This window comes from Varanus komodoensis, unplaced genomic scaffold (assembly GCF_004798865.1).
Source record: "Varanus komodoensis strain SLA01 unplaced genomic scaffold, ASM479886v1 scaffold5, whole genome shotgun sequence".
NCBI classification, from domain to species: domain Eukaryota; kingdom Metazoa; phylum Chordata; class Lepidosauria; order Squamata; family Varanidae; genus Varanus; species Varanus komodoensis.
Genome location: NW_025336087.1, coordinates 31,074,975 through 31,098,211, shown reverse-complemented (window position 1 = coordinate 31,098,211; position 23,237 = coordinate 31,074,975). Strand labels below are relative to the sequence as shown.

Genomic DNA, 23,237 nt, shown 5'->3' with positions numbered 1-23,237 from the left:
GATTACCACGAAGGCATAGCAGGACCAAAGGGGAAGAAGAGGATCAGGTAGCTGACAAGGCAGGGTAAGAGTGGATGCAAGAGCAGAGTGAGGAGTCAAGGCATAATTGAAAGCAAACCAGGACTGGAGGCAAAATCAGCGACACAATGCAGCTGCTGTGAAGGCCCGTGCTACTGTGACAAAGCTCAGCAGAACAGGGAAGCCTTTTAGGGAGACTCCCAGTAATGCACAGTATTAATAATACAGACTGCCTCAGCTGTTTGGTGGATTCCCAACTTTTGCTCAGCCCCCCTCCCCATTTTAAAAGGCTGAAATGCTTCTCCTAAGGCTTCATTACTGACGTGAGTTCTTTAAGCTACAACATGTCATTTTTGTTCTAGTCTTTTCTGCCTTTGATCTTATCCACCACTAGAACGCATCTCTTGAGTTTATGCACCCTGATCACAAAGCAATAGTGGTGCTTTTGGAAATCAGCAAACTGGCACTACTGGAGGACAACCCAACAAACTTGTCAGAAAAACTGCAGTGTTTTCTATTTTATCTGTGCCAATTCATTATGCTTTGGACTTAATCTCGAATACTGGTTTAGCCCTTTAGGGAAAAATCAAAGTTAGTCAAGTAGAGCTTCTGTTCCTCAAAGGTAAGAGTGATGCTTAGTTCTCAAATTAGACTACAACACACTTGTTTCTCCAAATCCCTCCCACACATCCCCCGGGTCCTTCCTTGATGGATCTTTACAGAAGTCATTCTTCACATTCTCCAGCCTGTTATCTGAATAGTGCAGCAAAATTTTCAGTGTATTTTCTTCCAGCAGTTGAAAGGTTGAAAGCTCACATGTCCCTGTGAGCTATGTCATTTCAGAAAACTGGCTCATTCCAGAACACATTTTTCCTAGAGAAAACAAAGCTTTAAAGCATTCATTTGCTAATCATACCACATATGTCAGCCACTTACTAAGGTGGAGTAGGAAAAGTTTATTTGAACTTCAAATGAAGGTCCAGTAACTGGCCAAAATCAACATAAATAGTACACACAGAACTTCAACAAAGCATACTGTAGCCATTTCAAAAGTATTCCATAATGGTGGAAAGCTTGCTTGCAGAAACAATTACTGATGATAAATCCAACTTAAAACAATGCCTTTTGTACACAAGAGGAGCAGAACATTGTTTCATCCAAAATATTGTTCGTTGCCAGTGAACTAAACCAGTTCCTAGTATTGAAAAGAACATTCCTGTTGCAATATTGTAAGTAAAGAACTTACTTCCATTTAAGAACATGCTTAGGCTAAAATTGCTAGAAAGGCTATTTAATGTGTTGCACTTAAGCAACTCTACTGCTCTGCAATTTTTTCCTGAAGAGGTGCTTCTCAGCTTTCTAGAGCACCACTACAGAAGACCTGAGAATCAGATAAGATGTTGAAAGGAAAGGACAGAGGCAACACTCATGCAGAGGGATTTCCAGTAGTGTTTTGTTGTCATGCAGAGTTCTTTGTCCATCTTTGAATGAAGCAGAATGAATTATGCAAGGCTACACAGACAGATATGCAGAACAGCCATTCTTGGTTCAGAAAGTGGTTAAGCTGGCACAGGAGTGTGACTATGCTTAAAAACAAATGCATAATCCTGGTTAAAACAAGGGCACATCTATTAATGGGAAAGTGAATTATTGCTAATATTGGTATCAAATAAATGCTTCTCAAATCTAGTTCATTATAACTTTATTAAAAATGCAAGAAAAGTATAGCTGAATGTTGTCATACAATATATACATATATTCATCAGGTTCTTAAATAACCTGAAAAATATGATCAGGATGCTGCACTAATTACAGAGGTTAGTTTATACAGATAACATATTATACAAAATAAAGAAATATTCTTAATTACTTTTCCAGAAAACTGCATGCTAATTTTAGATGTGATATGCTTTAGAAGTACACAGGAATGTTGCTTAGAAATCACAAATTACCAACTTATTTTAAATTCACTAAGCAAAACCAATAATTTTACACAGTTGATAAAGGAGTTCTATAGAGTACCTTGACCTTTGATTCAAACAACACAACAGTGGTTTGGGAAACATGTGATTAACTTCTAGTTTAACTTTTACCTGGAGTGCATAATTTATTTAAAAGAGGGCAGGTTTGGCACTTTTATACTGATGTCACCAATATTAATATTTCTTGGGATCTCTGGAAGATTCATATTCTTTACAGCTGACACAGCCCGAGCTGGGGCTCCTGCTAAACCAGCCTGTATACAGAAGAAAAAGATACCACTAAGATTATGTCCATTATAATAACACGCCCTTAAGATGACACTTATTACAATAAAGCATAAGACACTGACATTAAAGAGTTGAAAAACCAGATGGTATTTTGAATTGGAATGAAATGGATTATTCTGAAATATTTAAGTAGAAAGAGAAAAAAGCAGTTCACACAAATTCTAAAAATATGGTTAACACGTGCAATGGCAGCTTGATGAAAAAATTAAGATGTAGTCTGTAAAACAACCAGATTGAGGTTAATTAAAGTTAAGGCTCATGCTGTCTTTGATTTTACTGTTTCCAGGTACTGCAGCATATATAGTTCATAACCTGTGCCAGTTCTCTCAAACCTGCAATTAGTAAAAACTTGATGATCAGCCAGTTTTAATGGGTTTCTACTATACTATCTCAAATATGTAATGTTTATTTTTCTTATCGTCTTAGCATTTAATCAAATGCTAATGGCTAATGTACAGGAGCAGGGGGAGGAAGAGGAGGAGGAAGAGGAGAAACTGGATGGCTTCAGGTGACTGGAAAGAAAGAGGCCATGGTGACTCATTTTCTTGCCCTGCACATGCCAGTAATGCTCCACCACATTTCCATAATTACCCACACAACCATACATGGGTTGTTGTGTCACCCAAACCTGCGAAGTGGACAGTAGGAATAGTTTCTAAACAACTCTACAACCCTGAGTGGTATCTTTTCCTTCTCCCATTGTGTAAACCTAACTATGAAAAAGATTTACTGTGTTAAAAGTGCTTACTAATAGTGAATTATTTTTATCCCATGCAACCATACTTCAAAGCTCAGGGGATGCTTCAAGAATTAATTTAAAAAACCTAAGAAAACACCAAACATGTATACTAATTAGTGTTCAGACTGTACTTAAGTCTAGTATGTTTGTGTGTGTGGGTGCGCACTAAATAATTAGTTTGGTAACTTGCAGCTAAACAAAACATAGTTTCTCATATAAATCTGAGTGGCCAGACTTCCTCAATGGAACAACTACATGCTGCTCTTAAGTATGTGACATTTACTGTAAGTGGGCATCTGCAGGCAGCAAAAGCAGACAGGAAAAGGCAGTGATAGGTGGTGAGTGACAAGTGGGAGCCGAGCCACAAAATAAAATGGAAGAGCTGCATGCAGCTCCCTAGCTTCAGTAGGGCCACTCCTGATATATATCTGCATATCTCCCACCTTTTTTCCTTTCAAGGAACTCAAAGCAGCTTACATAATTCTCCTCCTCCTCCTCCTCCCAATCAATCACATAACCACCCTGTGAGAAAGGTTGAGCTGAGAATCTGTGACTGGTGCAAAGTCACCCAATGAGCATCATCAATGAATGGGGACTAAAACCCAGATCCCAATCCCCCTTTCCATCCAAAAATAGGATATACAATTCACATATACCTTTTTTCTCCGAAGGATAAGGATCCTGTTTTCAAGTATTTTCTCCACATATGTAACTCTAAACATGTTCTACTAGTAGAACCAGTAGTGTTTACTAGTGTAATCCAAGAAACTACCCCAAACTTCCTCTATAAGAGGATACCTCTACTGACCTGTCCTACTCAGAAACCAGTAGCTTGGGGTAGTTTCTTGAATTGCTCTAGAAAGCACTGCTCTCCCATGTGGTAGAGGTCATTCACACTAGTGCAGTAGTAGTTCTGGATACTGCCCAATACAATTAATTTCAAAGAATATTGTTTTAATCCAGCATTTTAGGCTGAAGCCAGGAAACATAGAGAGACTGGGCTGTACACAACTCCTCTGTATGATTCATAGGTCATTAGAATCCTAATAACCCAAAAAATTGCTTGCTTGACATTGAAGAGGAGAGGAGAGAGTTTTTAAAAAGCGAAAGAATGTAATTGATTTTCAAAAAGAAATACTGAAACAGATATACCTGCCCACTATGTGCAGCTTGTTTCTGGTACATGAAAATCATGCATACTAAGTTCAATTACATGCTTCCAGAACATCAGAATCAGCTACAGGCCTACAAGCATATTATATGCACCATGCCAAAACAATTATCCAAGAGATGCAGATTTGCATTTCTTCTCTTTGGGAACCAAAGTTAAGATGAACTGTACATTATACACAGTTTAATTTATTGTAACTTATGTGAGGGTTCTGGCATAAATAGAACTGTATACCTCAGCTATTCTAAAACTGGAGATCATCACGCTAATTTTTTTTCAATATTCTGGTGCAATAGGTGTGCATTTCTATGTATAAATTTAGCCTCCATGGCTGTAGTACCTTGCTCCTCTGAGTTTGGCTTAACTGGAAGAAAATTTTGGAAAATTGCAGGAGTTTTTATGTTAACTTGTCATATTGCTCTAAGGCTGCATGCTTATTGGGAGTAAGTCACATTGAACTCAGAAGGGTTTAACTTTATAGTAAATGTGTTTATGTTTGGATTGCATGTTATTTATCATTTCAGACCTGGTATACAAGGTACCTCTCTGGCAGAATGGATATACTTCGAATTATCTGTATGAGTATAGCTATTACAAACGCTATCTAATTATTTAAAATCAATGGTATTTTTTAAAAATGAGAACATTGTTCTGCCTCTAACAGTTTTATTTATTTATTATTTATTATTTATTTATTAAAGCATTTTTATGCCACCCCATTCGCTGAAGCCTCGGGGCAGCTTACAACAATAAATAAAATGATTATAATATTAAATCCAAAATATAAACATCCAAAATATAAAAATCCAAAATATAACATTAAAAATACAAAAATACAATATAAAATAAGCCACCCTGGCCAGATAAAATCCAATAATATGAACAGTTAAAATGCCGCTTAAATAAAAAGGTCTTTGCCTGGCGCTGAAAAACAAGTAATGATGGCGCCAGGCGGACCTCTCTGGGGAGGCAGACCTCTCTGGGGAGTTTACAATAAAACTAGATACAACTAAATTTCTAACTTCCTAATTGTGCGTACAATTTTATGGAAGCGTGGTCCAAAATGGACTCCAGCAAAAATGTGAGCTGAGAACACACCAGTTGTAAGAGTCTGTTAAGTTTAAGTAAATAGGAGTATCTTCTTGTAATTACCACTTAAATCTGAACAACCAAATGTGGCTTTCATGCATTTTGCAGGCAGTATGTTGTGATCAGATCAAAATGAAAAACTTTTATAAGGCAGACTCCTTTATTGGAATTTAATGGGTTTCACTGTTATAGGGCATTTTCTATAAGAACTGCTAACAAGTTGCATAAATAAAAGTAAAAATCCCTCCAGTCTGTGAAAGTAGCCTCCGTCCACTGTACTGCCTTTTCCCAAAGTCTGAAGCCACCCTTGGCGTAGTTCACACTGCTTTTGGGCCAGATGGGAGTGGGGACACTGCCAATATATAACTGGTCTGCCCAGCTGGCCTGACATCGCCACACTGAATTTAAGAATTCACTCTCTTTCCCCCACCCCACCTGCTCTACAGTGCCTCCCCCATTCCCAAGACCGGTTCTCGCTGCCTAATCGTGCTCGTTAACCTTGATGTTTCAGAGCCACCTGCCAACTTCTTCCTTCTACCCCATTTATCTCACATTCTGAACATGAATTGTCTGGCAAAGAACGCTGCATTATGAGAAAGCTGGCTCCATCTCCACATAGGAATTGTAATGACTGCATGTTCTTGTAACAAGTGAATACAAGCAGTTCTTGGGTTGTGAATGTCCAAGTTACAAGCAACCTGTACTTACAAATGAACTGCCATAAAGCCTATTAATTTACAAATTTGAGTTAAAGAACTACTGGGGAGTGAAGAAGGGCCTCCAAAGAATGCCTTCTTGTCCCACCCATCCAGAGGAGGAAATCTCGGGTGCAAAGGGGGGGCACTGATGAGTTGGGGGGGGGGGGCGGTTAGACATAGTCGTGGTTTTTCCACTTGCATGGGGATCCTGCACGCTAAACCCGAGAATGTGGATGGCCAACTGTAAGTGATCCACCCTACATACATATTTGACTTAAAGACATGCTCAGGAATGGAACTCATTTGTAATGCAAGGACCATTTGTATTTGTTAAGTGGATGGTATATAAAGATTGAATTATATCTCCATGTGAATCCTTATGAAGACAGGAGATGAAAACAGCAGAAATTTCCTAATTTTTTTCTTAGCTTGACTGAGTAACAATTCAGTCCTAAGCATGTTTATTCAGAAGGCTTACTGAAGCCAATGAGGCATCTGTTCAACCAGGTCTGTTTAGACTAAAACTCTTTATTTCAATTACTATTCCTTGCAGAAAGAGTACTAGTTTTAAAATAGTTTGTTTTCTTAAGTAAAAACTAGTAAAAATCATTGTGTGATATATAAAAATACTGCCAATTAAGAGAATATTGTAAAGCTTAACTCAGCATGCACTTTTCCCCTACTCACCAAAAAATATTTAACCTTGGAGGCATTAACTTTTTTTTAATAGGCAAAATGCAGTACTCCATTGTTACAGACAGGCCTAACTAAAAGAAAGAGCATCTTTCATGTGTGAAGGAGCAGTACAATAGATCATATGCAAAGTAAAGTTTTAAGGTAAGCTTCCAGGTACATATAAGACATGTACTGGTCTGCCTGCATGCACATGTCGCAGAGCAATTTGAAAATTTACTTTTTAACTTTTCTATTTTTATCATGCCTTTTTTCCAGCAAGGAACCCAAGGGAACTTACATGGCCCTCCTCCATTTCATTTTATCCTCACAACAATCCTGTGCGGTAGAGTCAGTGACACACTCAAGTGAGATTAATGGAAGAGTGGGAACTAGAACCTCCATCTCCTAAATCCTAGCTCAGCACTCTAACCATGAGGCACCATGCTGATCTATTTATTGAGTGCAGAGGGAACAGAATCAGTTTACAGACATAGAGGAAGTGTGGCGACAGGGAGTAAGTCATAAGATCAGCAGATTCCTATCAAAATAGCTAACTCTGTAAATATAGCCTCTTAAGGCACCATGGTGATATCAGGAAGACAGTTTCAAGACATACATTAGAACTGAAGCAATACAGAGACATCTTTGCTCATTAGTTTCAAGTACATTATTTGATACCTTGACATCCAATAGCAAGGAATTGCAGGCCATCATAGAAGTGCAACTGTTGTGCTCTGAGTAAAGTCTGCCAACATCAAAATTATAACTTCCTTGAGCTGTAAGTTAATTTCTTTGCTCCAATATCCATCCAGTTTTCAGCTTATCAGCTGAAATGAGCTGATGCAATGGACTCTAAATTAGTATAGCAAAGGGATACACACCCCTTCAAACTTTATTTCATTAACAGGGCAGTGACACTTGGTTGCTCCATCTGGTGGATTTTTAAACATCTGGTCTGCCTTCACCCTGCCTACTTTTAATACAAAATGAAACTTAAAATCAGTGTTTAACTTTTGACCTTTTTTGTGGGGGGGCTCTTCTAAACCATTAAATGTCAAGGTTTAAGGGGATTACAGGACATTATGGGTCAGTTCTTAAGGGCCTCTTTGATTATTTCCATGGCTTGGCCCTATCATAAAGTTGTTTACATTACATTGCTCCCCATCAGAAAGGTTGTCAAAACAGAATATGTATTTATCTATATCGCAATATAAGAGTACAGCAAGCTCATTATCTTAATGAATTGATATTCATTTTAAATCAGGATGCCTGACTGAGCAAACATCACTAGTTTAGGCCCAGAATAAAAGTCACTCAGTACTTTTAAGACACAGTTAACAGTTTTGGAACAATACTTATACATGCCTTCATATATTAACAAAAATCTATCAAGTGTCCATACTGAAAATTAATTATATGTTATGATGGTAGAGATGTATTTCTTCTCATTCATCCACCCAGATCACATATAAAGCGCCAGATGAGATGGAGTCTCTCTTAGCATTAAAATAAGTCTGGGGGAGAAACAGTGAGCTTCTCGCTCAAGCACTTCTCCCTGCTTGCAGCTCGACTGTTGGCTGGAGCAAGACTGATGGTAACTGAGGGAGGGGAGAGAGTTCAGCACCCTTCCCCAATGTACTCCACGTACTGTTAAATCTACAACTTTATATGTAAATAACAAGGGCACATGAAAGATTGCCTCAACTCACTCATTCAGCTCTCAGTTAAAAACATATGTTCTAAAATTCTTGAAAATTATCCCTGAAGCAGCAAACTGCTGCTTTTGCTTTATATTTTAGAAACAGAATCAAACATACCCCATGATGTTTCTCAAATTACCTGAAAGCAACTGAAAGGCATGTTACTATGATTTTTATCACCCCAGTAAGTATAAATTTCAATGTTAAATCCAAATCATAACTGTCAATCATGATTATTCCAACCAAGTACAAATGTTTAAACATATTGACAAGTTTTTAGAAATACAATATGAATATACATTCAGCCAGAATTACTATTAACTAGACAACACTTTCCCCCAGCTGCTTTGTAATCTCAATTTAAATGAGCACATTGTAGTCTTTTTTCCAAAAGTCATTCAAATGCTTGATCCACAGAAATGCCTGTATAATGTAGGAGCACAAGACAACTTTTCTAACCCCTATTCTCCCCTATTTCTGTGAGTGCCCCTGTCAAATTTTGGCAACACCCCCCTTTCCCACTGCCTGGGAGATGTAGGGCTGGAAAAGTCACCTTCCATCTACTAACTTCCGTGGTCACTTCTCCAACCCACAGTATTAATAAATTCAGTGATACAAGCTTGTGACTACAAACTGAGAACAAAAATACAGTAATGCTGAGGTGATAAAGTTAGCATATTCATCCAATTAACACAGCAGAAAAGCCATTTTCCTTCTAGTAACAAAAATAGACATTTAGCCATACCCGGCATATTTTAAGAATCCTATTTAAGAATCCTTTCAGGTCACTATGTAGTAATATGGAAGTTGTACATTGTTTTCCTGCTATTACATAAAACATTACATGAGCTCAATTAACAGAAAAAGTGCATTGACTATGGTGTCTCATTAAAACATGAATTATTCCCAGAATGATAGAATTGTATCAGCTACCTTCCAAGCCTTTCTTAAAAGGCATATATAGATAGGTTAGCCTCCCAAGAGCTTGTGCTCATTATAAAAGGTGGTTCCTTTTATATGCACCTTTCTTGGAAATAACTCTTCCAACAAGTTTGATAGCTGCTGGTGTTTTGTATCAACCCTTCTTCCCAGAACAAGTATGATTCAAAGCAGCAGGGTTATGAATAGGATGGAAGGATGCAGTACAGAATATAAAAAGAATGGTTATGTTTTCTTCTCATGAAGTTAAATAAATGAACAGAATTAGAGAAAAAACAAAATGAAGTCTGCAAGTATATCAAATGCCAAACAGATAGAAGACTTAGACATACTCTTGGAAATTTCAAGCACTTGGATCACAGCGATAATAATGGATGGGCATGATTTTAATTTTTTTGTTTCTTTGTTATCTTCTTCAAGTTGCCAGACCCAAAAATAAAAACAGAACATTTACAAGCAAAAAAGTAAAATAGCGCAAAACTACATAAAAAGGAAAAAAAAAAACAGAAATTTAAGCCCCTTTTCTTATATCCAGAGGAAGTCTGGGGAAATAGACAAAAAGCAATAAATATATTGGTTGGATTGCTTATGTTTTAAGCTATTTACAGTAAGGATCTAGAACTGTACTCTAGTTTGATCACTTTTATGCTAAAACTGAATACTGTTGAATAAAATTATATTAAGCCATCTTTTCCCCTACCCCTTTTCGCCTTTTTTAATTGGATGAGGACATATTTCGCTAAGTATGACATTTAAAAATTACTGAACTGTCAGTTTCAGAAAATTTAATCTATAAGAATACAGAACCATTTAACACATTAAACTTCCTTTCAAAAATAAAGGTATAAATAATATATTAGCATTGGCTTTTATTTGCTACCAGTAGTGTCAAGGATTCACCTAGCATTTAGTTTATCCTGAACTGTAAATACTACTCGTTGTTTTCCAGGCTGTTCAGTACTTGGCAATCTTTCCTGGCAATTATGATGTCTCCCCAGGTATGAACCAGCTCTAGTAAACTCTGAGTAGGACACAATATCTCCCATTTTGAGTTTACTATGTCCCAATTTCCCTTCCAATGCCAGATAGTTCAACTCAATGAGTCCTAAAAGGTTTGTCATCATTTGTGTATCATTTCTTTTGTGTAAAACCTGCAGATATGTATTGCTTGCAGTATCCTCTAATATGTTAATTCTCAAAAAATGCATCAAGCCGTAATTTAAAGCTTTTAAATGCTTTATTTTACAGAATTTCCACGCCAGTACTATAAAAAGTTCTTGGGGAGACTTTCAAAAAGAGTAAAACTGACAAAAATTGTAAATTTAGTAATACTGAATTTGATGGCTGTATACATGTGCTGTTGTATTCAACTGCTTTATACAGCTGTGTTTCTATCTACAATGCAGTGTGAAACCTAGAGCAAATTTTGATTTCCCAGATGTCAGCTACATTTTTCAAAGTACACTTTTCAGCATCATTATTGACATTAACTACTGGCATATTTTCAAGCTAAATTTGAAGCTTTCATCTTATAGGAATCCATAGCACTACTGCACCACAATACTACAAAAATTGGGTCTTGGAACATCTTCCTAAACATTTAGTCTTGCATTTGACATTTTTCTCATGAACTGGAGCCTTCACGCCACCTACAACTCAATCCAAATCCCTAAAAGCCATTCCAGAAGTTCAAGGACCCTCTGGAACTCTGTTCAATGCAATGAACAAAGTTGTAGCTGCAAGGTGTGGTGGGACAGACAAAACTGGCAAAAATTCGAGATTCTTCCCCCTGAACCAAAGTGTTCTTCATTGCACAAGAATGGAATTAGATTGTGGATTAAGTTAATAAATCTTATTATGTAAATTGTTCATAGTTTATGTTTCTTATTCCTGCTCATCCCTGTATAATTAAGCAACTGCAAGGGGTTCTGGGATGCTGTTCTCCCACTTTCTACCCCCACAAATCTACAGACTGTCCCAATTTTAATTGCTATATCAAAGCAATGTTAATTGCAGGTAAAGATTGTCAGGGTTTCTGTTTCTCTGGGGTCTGAAAAAAGCAGAAACCCTGCATAGCCTTAGCAGCTGCTAACGCACTTGCTGAGATAAAACTTGACTACAGATAAGCTAGGTGGTCAGAATTCATGTTCCAGAATGGAATAAAAAGCATTGTGGAAAAGGAACCACAACGCCCTCTTTTTGGCTTCTAATTGATTCACTGCAGTCTGTAGCAACTGAATCAGGTTTGTTCATAATGTGAGCATACAAACAACACAATTACATTTTTAAAATATATAATTCTAAAGCTGATACTAATGAAAGGGGAAAGTAAAAAGAAAAATGTATGAAGTTAATGACAATCTAGTAAATACACTACAGGCAATAAAAAATGAGGGAAACTAGCACAAAAAGTAGGCTACAAAGACTAATGTGGGTTTATCAACACATAATTTTTGAGTCTGGCCTAATTTATTTATTGCCTTGACATCATTTTGCTTTCCCTTTATTTTATAGAAGCACATTTGTTTCTGAAAATTGGCAATACCTGTGTCTACCTGTCCTGTCTGGGAGACTGAAAGATAAAGGTCTGTAAAGAGAAGAATGGAAAGAACTAGAAAAGATCAGGTGGTTTGGAAAAATGAGGACTGACTTAAAACGACCAAATTCACACCCAGCTGAACACTACAAGTACAACACAAGTATCCCAGTTTTTCCAGAGGACACCTTCCATGTCACTGATAGTGCCTGACAAACCCTCACCCCAAAAAGTTCCTCTAACCAGAAACCTGAAGCCTTATTAGTTGGATTTCAGAGGGATTGCCAAATTTCTGTTTCTGTATGTGTATTACAAAATGGAAAACTAAAACTGCTCACAGCTTGAAAAGAGTGAAGCAGATGGTCTACTTCATCGTATCCATATCCTATAAATTCAGCTGGTACATATTGTTTTATTTCTTACAAAAGGTTTGATTCTTAGTAAGTCAAAAACCTACCCACTTACTTTGGAGCAGGCTCTTCCATATTTAGCAAAATCATCAAGGGGTAAATAGACTAGTAGGTGGAGCTCAGCTTCCTAAAAGCTGAGTAAAACTACTTTTAAATTTCTCAAAGCCTTTGTGGAGAAAAATAACCACACAGTTCAGAAAGCCAATTTCAAAACCTTTCCATTCATGTTTTGGAAAGGGTTCTTTGTACACCAATTTAAGTAGAATACCAGCTTGGATCCAAAGAACTGCATGCAGTGTTCAGAGTGTGCAGCAGGGCTTTCCCTGGTGTCCCTTGAAAAGCCATCACTAGGGTCACAGGACACTTCAAAATCATATGCAACATGGACAGGCCTCAAGGGCTGTGGCTAGGTGCGGGGGAAGGAAGGGATCAGCAAAGCACACACCCTGTATACAAGCAGAAGGCAGACTTTGGATCATAGCCAATGGTTGGGATTAAGTGCTGACATGTGAAAAAAGTAAACCTTCAAAAGGATCTACCAAGTAGCTTTACAGGACTAATTAATGTATTCAGAGATTACTTTGCCTTCTCTAATTCACTATTAACAGGCAATAGCAGTATGAACAGCTACATCAGTATGATCCAGTAACTGTTATTTTGTTCTTCTATCAAATTTTATAATATGTACTTAAAAATGTAGATGAGGCAATGGAAATTGAAGTTAATCTAGTCCCATTCACTGAAATGGTCTACTTGCATTTTAAAAGAATTGTCTACAAGTTTAGAGTTAACCATTTAATCCTCAGGCTTTTGAAAGAGCCTTTTTAAAAAAATGTGCTTCAGAAAGGGATCAAGACTAATTTAAAAGAGTTATTCTGAATTACTCATGGAAACTAGATTTCATACCATTCAAGCCTGATTCCAAGTTTATTTGATTATATCTTTAGTAATATTCTTGCACCAGCATATCGGCATGCATCATATCACATCCTATCCAATTTCTGCGCTTCTCAGCCAATGCTGTACAATACTTTAAGAAGTATATTAGCAATAAATTAGGTGACTGTCTAATCCAATTGTGAATTAAAAGCACTATTGGGAAAGCTTGAGGAAAACCACTAGGAAATTCACTTTTAAATTTTGTGGGGAAACTGGAAATGTATTTTCTTTTCCATGGAGCACAAAGATAAAGTGCATCATATGTGTCTATACATCAAATTAGACAAGGCATTAAAAGCATAATTAAATGGAGAGGCATTATTTACACTCATTGCAGCTCTCCTCCTGGGACAAAACAGTGGGAGGAAGCAACATGGGGCAATTCTCCTCCCCATGATTACTAAAAAATAATAATAAATGAGATGTTAGATTTATCATTCGAAGAATTGATTATTCTGTCAAATTATACAGCCTTTTGATATTCCCAATTCTTCTTTGTGGGAAAGAAAAGGTGACATCAATTTCTAGATGCCCATTGTTTTAAAAGAAAGTTAACATACCACCAGACATACTACAATGTTAGGCAAAAAGTAATTTGAGGGCATAATGTCACTAGATGATGAATTTATCCAGATTTATAGTGCTTAACCTGATAGTTAGCTTCTAGTTAATTAGAGTTAGCCAAGGTCATATCTTCATTTCTTGCTCAAACTTCTTTAACTAATGTGTAGCAGATATTCATCATATTAATATGTGTAATTTCTGTTTAATGCATATACATCCTTCAATGAGGCATCCTAAAAAAAATGCTAACACCAAGATAAGATTTTCTGGGGGAAGGGGCAGGAATCAGTCTATAGGAATCTGAAACCTTGACTGAAGGAAGCTCAGAAATGTTTCCATATCACAGTTGCCAATGGCATTTGTAAGCTTGTTAGAAGGAAAAGGGAATGTTCAGCTATTTAAGCAGTCAAGGCTTTAACATGCCAAATACTAAATACTTATTTGTTGCAGTACAAGTAGCTGAATATAAAGCAATACTAAAAAATACATGGCAGTTTCAGATCATGCAAATTGTATGATCATGCTCCAATCAACTTTAATGTTTTTCAGTCTTACCTCAGATTTTTCCAGCTTATTTTGAGCATCAATTTGGGTGACAATTTCATTCATATTGGTTTCCAAAACCATTCCACCCATCACCATTTCAGCTAGGATGTTATGGACCTAAAAAATAAAGGCATATAGGATTAAGCCGCTGCAGCACTAATACTTCTCTATCTATTACAAAGTTTTCTCAAGTTATATTGTACTTAAAGTAAATTAGCTTTTTAAATTTAAAATTGGTAACATAGCAAATATTTAACTTACAGAGATCTAGCAATGGTTACTCATAAGAGCCTGAAACATAATAGTTAATATTCTAGATTTGTAGAAATCTTTAACTCTTGAATGCGAGAGCCACCTCCTCTCAAAAGATGCATTCATGTCTACTTCATCAAGACTCCAAAAATCAGTATCAACTCCAGACACAGTTGGCGAGACTTACAATTATATTAAATATTGGCATTTACACTGTATGGCCAATGTTAATCAGGTTTTCATACTGGACATTTCTTTATTCACAGCCATACAAATTTCAAAGCTTGTATAACATATGAACTTTTTTTTCTAACAGCATTTCATAGCACAATGGAAGGTAGCATCACAGGGACAGAAATACTGATGTTTCAAAATACTTTGTTCCAGTTCAAGAGGTTACAATGCTGAAAAAAAAAAAATCAGTATAATGAAGGAATGGATCCCAAACTGTGTAATAAAAAAATCTGAAATTACTTCATACTCAAACCTTTTGATTCTAGAGCACTGAGATATAGTCCTAGGCTGCTCTTATAATTATATTCAGCTAATACAACTATAAGCATTATTATGCAACAAACACAAGGGCAATGACATTTAAAATGTGATATGCAATTACTCAAACCATTGTTGTGCCATGAATTCTGTATAGGACTCAGTGTTCTGATATGCAATCATGGTAAGAGTCTTGCTTTATATGATTTAGTCCAATACCAGTATTTTTTACATTCTAAAACATGTTGGCAAGACACAGATTACTAGAGACCAACAGGCATGAGCTACAGGGAAAAGGAAGCTTGGCTTAGGACTTATATTGCATGGTTTAGCACGTATATCTAAAGCATTCTAGATTCAGGGCAAAAGAGAGCTCATGTTTCAAAAAGTGTTCTTAGAAGTTGCAAGGGTAAAATTTTCCATGTTTTTTCATCTTCCTTCTCTCTGCATCTCTCCAAATCCAGATGTAACAAGTACATTACTAATCGCTAAAAGGGACAAGACTTCACATAGGAAAATTAAAGGGAAGTTGTTTGGGCCTCAAACATTCACTGTTCCAGTCAAAGGCTGCACTCTTGGAAGAAATTACTGTAGTCCCAAAGGAGCTATCAGAGATGTCTAGCAGTGACGTGTGGGAGGGAAAGATACATACCCAAGGGAGCAAGTTCAGATAAGGCCTTCAGAAAAGTTGATTCCAGTTTAACCTCAACCACAAATTATTATAAACTCACAGGATCAAAACATAACAAAGACATAATAATTTGAAAGAAATAATGACTATCACTGAAGAGAACTTTTCTTTACAAAAACTTCTAGCCTGCTGTGAAATTTTTGAACAGAAAAATTAAGCAGCTTATTCACGCTGACACATTTTCTGAATCACCATCAAAACATATTACAAAGACAAATGGTTTTAAGTTTTCTTTCTGCACCATTTCCCTAAGTATTCTGTTTTCACTGCCTATCCTTTCTTCTCTGCAGTCACCTGCATGGTTTTTCCTGGTGGCAGACCCGGGAAGAGCCTTCAAACACTTCAAAAAGTGATTTTTTTGAAGCATTAATTTTGGCTGGAATATCTTTTTAAAAGTGATCTTTGCTGCAGCTGGTATCTTTGTGTAAATTATACAGCTAGTAATCAGGAAGTTTTCCAGCTATCTACCATCTCCTTTTCAGCACAATGTCTGCATGTTTACTCCAATGTTCCACACTGTCCAAAGCTTGTTCCAAGGAACGAATATACAAAATTACAGACTTCATCAGTAAATTAAAGTCAGAAAGTTTGACTTTTCTATTATTTACAAAGTAATACCCACAACTAAGTCCTCAAAAAGGTCATGTGTAAGGTCATATTTATTCAACAACAGAAATGACTAGATGATTTAAAGTGATGACATTTAAACAGAGACAGGACTTTTTATATGAAAGATACAGAAAAAATGTTTCTTGTCAGCAGACTATTTTGAATAGCAGTTCATCACAGTACCTTGTCTACGTGGAAAATTAAATCCAGTTCGCAGACATTCTCAAAACATTTGTCTAATGTTTCTACGAACACCTGTGGGAGGGAAATACAAGGGGTTAAGGCTTAGTAATAGCTCAATCATTCCATATGTTTAAACTGCAAATGTGGCAAACAGACACAGCTAACCATAAAGAATTCTGGAGTCTGCTGTATCTGCACAATATGCATGATTAAAGCAGTGGATTGTTTCTGAAGATCCTAGGAGCAATAATAACAATGAAACTTTACTAAGTTAATGTATTCTTGCTTCTTATTCAAATATAGCACATTTCAAACAGAATTCATACTTTGAAAACATGTATCAAGTTAAACAAGTCTAAAGAGCTACTGTCATAATTTTGTGACTTGATTTATATAAACAATGCTGAACTAATGAAACTCTTCCCCAAGATGTGGGGCAGGCTAAACAATCCATCATTTAGCTACTACCACAAGATAAAAGTCCTGGCTTGAACCTGGACAATAAACCTGGGTAGGCCCTACAGAATTAGTTTATTGGTTCCCACCACAGGTGGCAACGTTCAGTGATGGGACAAGCTGCATCCTTGTACTTCTGTTATTTAGGACTGCCACAAATGTGCATCGGTGCATGTAGACCATTCCTTAAAAAGAAAGGCATTTAATTCTGAAATAAGGCTATTTCTAAAAGCAGTACTTATATGGCATGTAAGCTACCAAAACATATAAAAGTGTTCTACAGAAAAGCAACAGAGTTCACTAATACTTGATGTCTGCCCAATACTGGATTCCCCAGCTTTAGTGGAATATTTTAGACATAAAGTATCCCCCAGTTTACAATGGGAGGATAAATATAATCCAATAAAATACAAAGTACAAATAAACATAATAAATTACAATGCAGAATTAAAAGCCAAATTTAAACCCAAATTATTTAAAAGTTACAATAGTTTACACAAATTAAGTCATGAGACTTAAGTCTCCACAATATTTCTTAATCCTTCCCAGGCAGTTTATTTAGAAACATAACCTGCTGAATTCTGTGAAACTTATTCCCAAGTATGGGTGCACAGCACTGCAACCAAAGTCTTCTATGAATATGAATGTTTTCTGCCAGTGAATTATTTGCACCGTACAGTGGTACCTCGGCTCATGAACGCCTCAGTTCAAGACCAAATCAGATTGTGAACAGAAATTTCAGGAAAATTTTGCCTCAGGTCACAAACTCTGCATTCGGTGACGATCACAATAGTACCCGTCTTCCCTGCCCGAGCGTGACCATGATCATGCCCATCTATGGCCACGGTCATGCTCGTGCAGAGAGGATGGGAGTGATTGCTGTCGTGCTGGTGGGGAGAGATGGCCGCGATCGTGCTGGGAGGAAGACAGCCATTTTGACAGCCATTTCTTTTAAAAACTCTCTCTCACCTGCTCATATTTCGGGTAATAAAAGAAAATGTGAAAAGGTGTACCAAACTGACAAGGGGCAGGTACATTAGCGTTCATTTGGAGGTATCTTAAAAAATCATCTCATCATCTGGGAAGTCGGAAATGCATTATAACCAGGTAGTTCACCAAATAACAGGCAGACTCAGCTTTGTAACATCTTAGAGATGTCCTGTATTGCAAAATTAGAGGATCTAGCTATGGCAACAATAAATCTAAAACAGTCTTGACAAAAATTAAAATCCAGAATTCCTTTCTGAGGAATGTCCCAGTTGAAAGGAAACACAGGAAACCTTCTAAATCAAAGCAAAATGAAATCCCCAAAGGACATGCAACACCACTCAGCCACTGAGCACCTATTAGCCTCTCAAGATTTGTGTGGGCAAAGTTTCTCACAAATGGAAGAAACACAAGTTTGCAGGACAGAACTGAGAAATTTACCACTGACCAGGAATGAACCATCTTCTGACCTCCTCTCAGGGAGAGAATAAATCAATGGCCAACCCAGTCTGCAGGACTGGCATAAAAAATGTTTCATTCAAGGTCTCATTGGTTAAGATCTAATAAAATAGAATATTTTTCAATGTAATTTTTTTAAAATCAAAAATGCACCAGTTCAAAAACATATTGATTTCCTTGTAAATGACTTACTTGTATTAGATCTAAAATTCCAAGTTCGCTTTCTGAAGAATCAACGCAGAAGACAAAGTACAATGTGGCATAATGTCGATATATCAATTTGTTGTCAGAGCCACCTATTAATCTAAAACAGAGCAACATTTGCATCAGAGCAGTTAACATTCATTTTATCTTTATTAGTGGCTACAACTTTTTTTATATTGGAAAGAAAAACATGAAAAGGGAGAATTAGTTAAGTACACAGGTGTCAAAAGCAATACATTCAAATAATTGCAATTGCATCAGTACATGGTGACTCTTCATAAAACACACTATCACAGCTGCAAATAATGTGCAGATTGCTATCTGCACTGCTATGGAAAATGATAGCTAATGATCTCAAATATAGTGAAGATATGAATAACAGTACTACATAAAAATGTGTCAAATATTCAGCTTATAAAGGCTACTCAGGTATTGTAAGATTGCATAAAATACTTGAATATACATCCTTTATACTATCAGAACTGTTGACATTACAGAAATGTGATGTATCCTAGAATAAAAGCTATAGTTACATAATCTGACAGGAAGTATTTGAAATATACAGGATCAAATTTCCTCATAAAATATGCACATTTTGTCTAACAGAGAAAAACAGAGCAATTTTACAAAGGGTTCTCTGATAAAGATTGCAATGAATGAATGAAGGATTTACACAGTGGCCCGATTCACAGATAAACAGTAACCTATGATTTATTTAACACTAGATTGAAAACTTAAGACCAGACCAATGGTCCATCCAATCCAGCACTCTGTTTACACAGAGGCAAACTGGCAGCCTACAACAGTTTCGGGCTGCTCAAGCTCTCCAGCATAGTGCCTCTTATACCAGAGGTAATACATAGCCAACAACACTAGTAAGCATTGATAGTCTTCTGCTCTATGAATCTGTCAAGTTCCCTTCCAAGTAATTAAATACATTTATTCAATTATAAATAAATGAAATATTCAAATAAAAATACATGTATTTGTTTTTCTGAATAATTTGCAAACTAATATTCATTTTCCTGGAAGGAAGTGGTGGATTTACTTTCAGCCATTAGCTCACAGTTTACACTTACAATGAGAACAAAGAATGGCGTTCTCAGCCCTCATCTCCTTGCCTGCTGCCCAACTTACACAGCTGCTAAACTTGCCTGTGCACTGATACTTTGTCACTGGAGCTGCAATACTTCATCACTAGAGCTCTATGGTTTGTTGCCTTATTCTGGGTTTGCCTGGCGAACAAACTGTGAGTTTCCCAGCATTCCAAATGCCTTACCAACACTGTTGGACTGATATGGAGTTCTTGACCACTCCTTGTCACTACCTCCACAATCTGCCAAACAACCTATCCACAAACCATGGTTCCAAGGTCATGTGTAAAAACAACCAATGGTTTAAAAAGCCCCAGAATTCAACAATCCATGGATTAGCTCATGGGTCAACAACATGGCAGCCACAGGCCCCAGTGGCATCCACCAAAAAAAAGCAAGCTGAATTAAACCATTTTCCCCCAACAGGCCTCTTTCATTGCTCACATGCAGCTCTCCTTTCTGCTTTTCTTCCCCTCTTCCACTGGTTGAATTTTTAGTCACTCTGCTGTCTCTTATCACCTTTCCTTCCTTCCTACCACTCTCTCTACCATCTCACCTTTCCTCTACACTGCCGCAGTCTCCACCCTGTATGTGCCACTGCTGGCTGCCCTTTCCTTCTTTCTTTCTGCCACTGCCCCCAAACAACTCAGAAGATAGGTTGACGGAAAAGATGATCAGGACAAGCAGAGGAAGGGTTCAGATGCAAGTGGACAGCAAGGCAACCAGTGGGAAAAGCATGCTCACAGGGCCCCCAGACCAAAAAAGGCTGCCAACTCCAGAATTACTGTTAAGTGATTACTGGATCATTGTGTGAATACTAGTACAGCAAGGATCTTAGGTTAAACTATTCTTTATTTATCTAGTAAAGATGCTCCTCAACTAATGTTTGAAAATGCAGTGACATAACACCTTCTGTCACCATCATGTGGCATCATAGAAGTATGTTACTGGTAGGAGGTGGAGGGGCTCGCTCATCTTCCCATGGCAGCCACCAGTCACCAGAGACAATGCAGCATGGCTGAGAGTCTGCTTGGGTGGAAGGAGGTGTGGGACTCTGTTTGCAGGGATGCGCGGGCACATGCACAGCTGCGCAGGATTGGTGGCCAGAGCAGGGACAGCTGCTTTGGGAAAGGGAAAATAAGGGCAGGGCCAAGACAAACAGGAGGTGGTGGGCAGAAGAGGAGAGTGGGCAAGAGAGCAGAGGAGGAAAGGAAAGGATGAGGAGACACGCAAAAGGAGGCTTTGGGAGAAAGCTGGCGTTGCCTCAACACAGAGACAGTCAGACAGAAACAGCAAGGGCAGTCCCTGCACCCAAGACACAAAGCTGCCCACCTCCCCCGAGACAACGTCACTTGTTGCCATCGAACTAGGGGTGAGGAAGGGTCTAGGTGAGGAAAGGGCTTTGGTGTTTCGGGCAGCACAGCCATGACAGAAGCTGTAAACCACAAATAAAAGGACCTGCTGGGTGAGCTTGCTTCCTCAGGAGTGTTACATGGAACAAGAAGCCTTCAACACACCCCTCCCCGCAACTCTGTTACAGTCATATATTCAAATTATATTCCAGTTTCATGCTTGGTTAAAGTTGGCTTCACAAAGTTTTGTGTTCTTACCTTAAGAGTTTTTGCATCTATAATGAACCTCAATACTATACCAAAAAGCATATAATAGTATCATACTTACAAGCCTCCTTCTAGGAAGTTACAAACATTTTCATCACGTTTTGATACTAAATGAAAAGTTTCTCGGATAATTTGTTGCTGAATATCTTCACTCTGGAAAAAAGGGAAAGGGGATTATGGTAGTGCAGCAATATGTAACTAATCCCTCTTAATACAGTTGCATACTGTTAGCATTGCTCCATCACCATATACTGCTCCATTAACCATACCTAATAAGGCCATTCAACCTCAACATTTTGTGTTTGTAACTAAAGATGGATAATCTCAGGTTCTGTAAAAGCAGCATTTAGGCTAAAGGCATAAGCTTATGGGGCAACCCACTTGAAAGACAGAAGCCCTCTGTCTATCCTACACCCTTGCAGCGTAAATGTAGTGTGCAGGCCATTTCTCCTCTTCTGTTTATTGTATTTCAATAAACAGGATGGGATTCTTCAGCCAATCTAGCTTAGATTTTAGTGAGTAAGAACACTGGAGAGGTCATAGCCACACCTGCACCCATCAGCACCTGTCATTTCCTCCCTTGTGGCGTTCTTTTACAAGGCCATGTTGCAGCCTAACAAGCTTTCTACCACAGCTGGATTGGGGAGGAAAGACACACATGCAGCTATTCTCCTTCATGCTGGTAGCTCGACTACTGGCATGAAGGAGATCCATAGCATCCTACAGGAGCTCAGAGGCTGTCTGGAAGAACACAATACTCCTCTCCAAATTGATTACATGTAAACTGATCACAATTCTCCTCACTGATCAACATTTTTCCTTTCCTAGTTCAGCATGACTTTCAAACATATGAGTTAGTTCCTATGTAGAATAGCATCCTCTAAAACAGTGTCAAAGTCATATTAATTCATAATATGCAACGAAAAACAGTCTCCTGTAGCCTCTTACACAAAGGGGATCTAGCAGATCTTGCACTGTGGATTGGTCTATGAGCTACAACCCATCCAGGCTTATTCACATGGCTTAGCGTGTCATCTGCACATGGCCATTGAGGAAAATGTGAAAGGCATAGCACTGCATGTTCTTTATAGTTTTTCAGCTGAGTTTTAAAAAATTAAGAAAAAATTATTAATTACAAGAAATGCTTTCCAATCACAAATGAGTAGGCACTGTTCACTGCATTATGGAAAACAGAAAAACTGATAGAACAATACTCTGAAAACTGATACTTCACAAACATTGCCAGGGAAGAGGTGAGCTAGCCAATTACCAACCAATCCAATCCAAGCAGAGTTACACATGTATATCCTCATTAATAAAAATCAGTGAGCTTAGGCAAAGCTAACTCAATGTAGGATCATTTGACATCCAATATATTATTGTTAGATTAAAACAAAACAGAAGGAACAAATGAACTAAAGGAAGGAAGGAAAATAGATTAAGTCTTCATTTGCCATAAGACTGTTACATAAAACAGAGTGAATGAAATGAAAGCTGTGTCAACAACTTTATCTGCCTTCCACTGCTAGTCATCTAGCTGTTGGTACAGTTCTTAAACAACCATATTGATTTCATATGTATAGTGGCACCTCGACTCACGAATGCCTTGGTTCACAACCAAATCGGGTCGTGAACAAAAATTTCATGAACATTTTGACTTGGGTCGCGAACTCCGCATTGGATGGCGACCAATATCGCAGCTATCTCCCCCACCCCCGAGTGGGGAGATGGCCACAATCGCAGTTGCATTCATGCAGGAAAGATGTGCATGATCACAGGCGCGCTTCTGCAGGGAAGAAGGGTGCAATCTCAGCCATCTCCCCCACCCCAGTCAGCACAATCGTGGTCATCTCTCCCCTCCACCAGCACAATTGCGGCCATCTCTCCCCCCCCCCCC

The 23,237-nt window shown here is 37.8% G+C and overlaps 1 protein-coding gene across 2 annotated transcripts in view; it reads right to left on the bottom strand.

The window, feature by feature from the left end:
• Positions 1-954: 954 nt before the first annotated feature.
• The window catches only part of AP3S1 (adaptor related protein complex 3 subunit sigma 1), a 25,312-nt gene continuing 3,029 nt past the window's right edge, over positions 955-23,237 (bottom strand). The window contains exons 2-7 of one of the 2 annotated variants that reach the window (XM_044446148.1): positions 21,402-21,493; positions 18,616-18,727; positions 16,522-16,593; positions 14,304-14,411; positions 11,845-11,886; positions 2,106-2,254 (exon numbers count right to left, since the gene is read on the bottom strand). In XM_044446148.1, the coding sequence (XP_044302083.1) occupies positions 11,851-11,886; positions 14,304-14,411; positions 16,522-16,593; positions 18,616-18,727; positions 21,402-21,493 (420 nt within the window). In that variant the 3' untranslated portion in view covers positions 2,106-2,254; positions 11,845-11,850. Of the gene's footprint in view, positions 2,255-11,844; positions 11,887-14,303; positions 14,412-16,521; positions 16,594-18,615; positions 18,728-21,401; positions 21,494-23,237 lie in introns of both variants that reach the window. The other variant, XM_044446147.1, reaches the window with a different exon arrangement.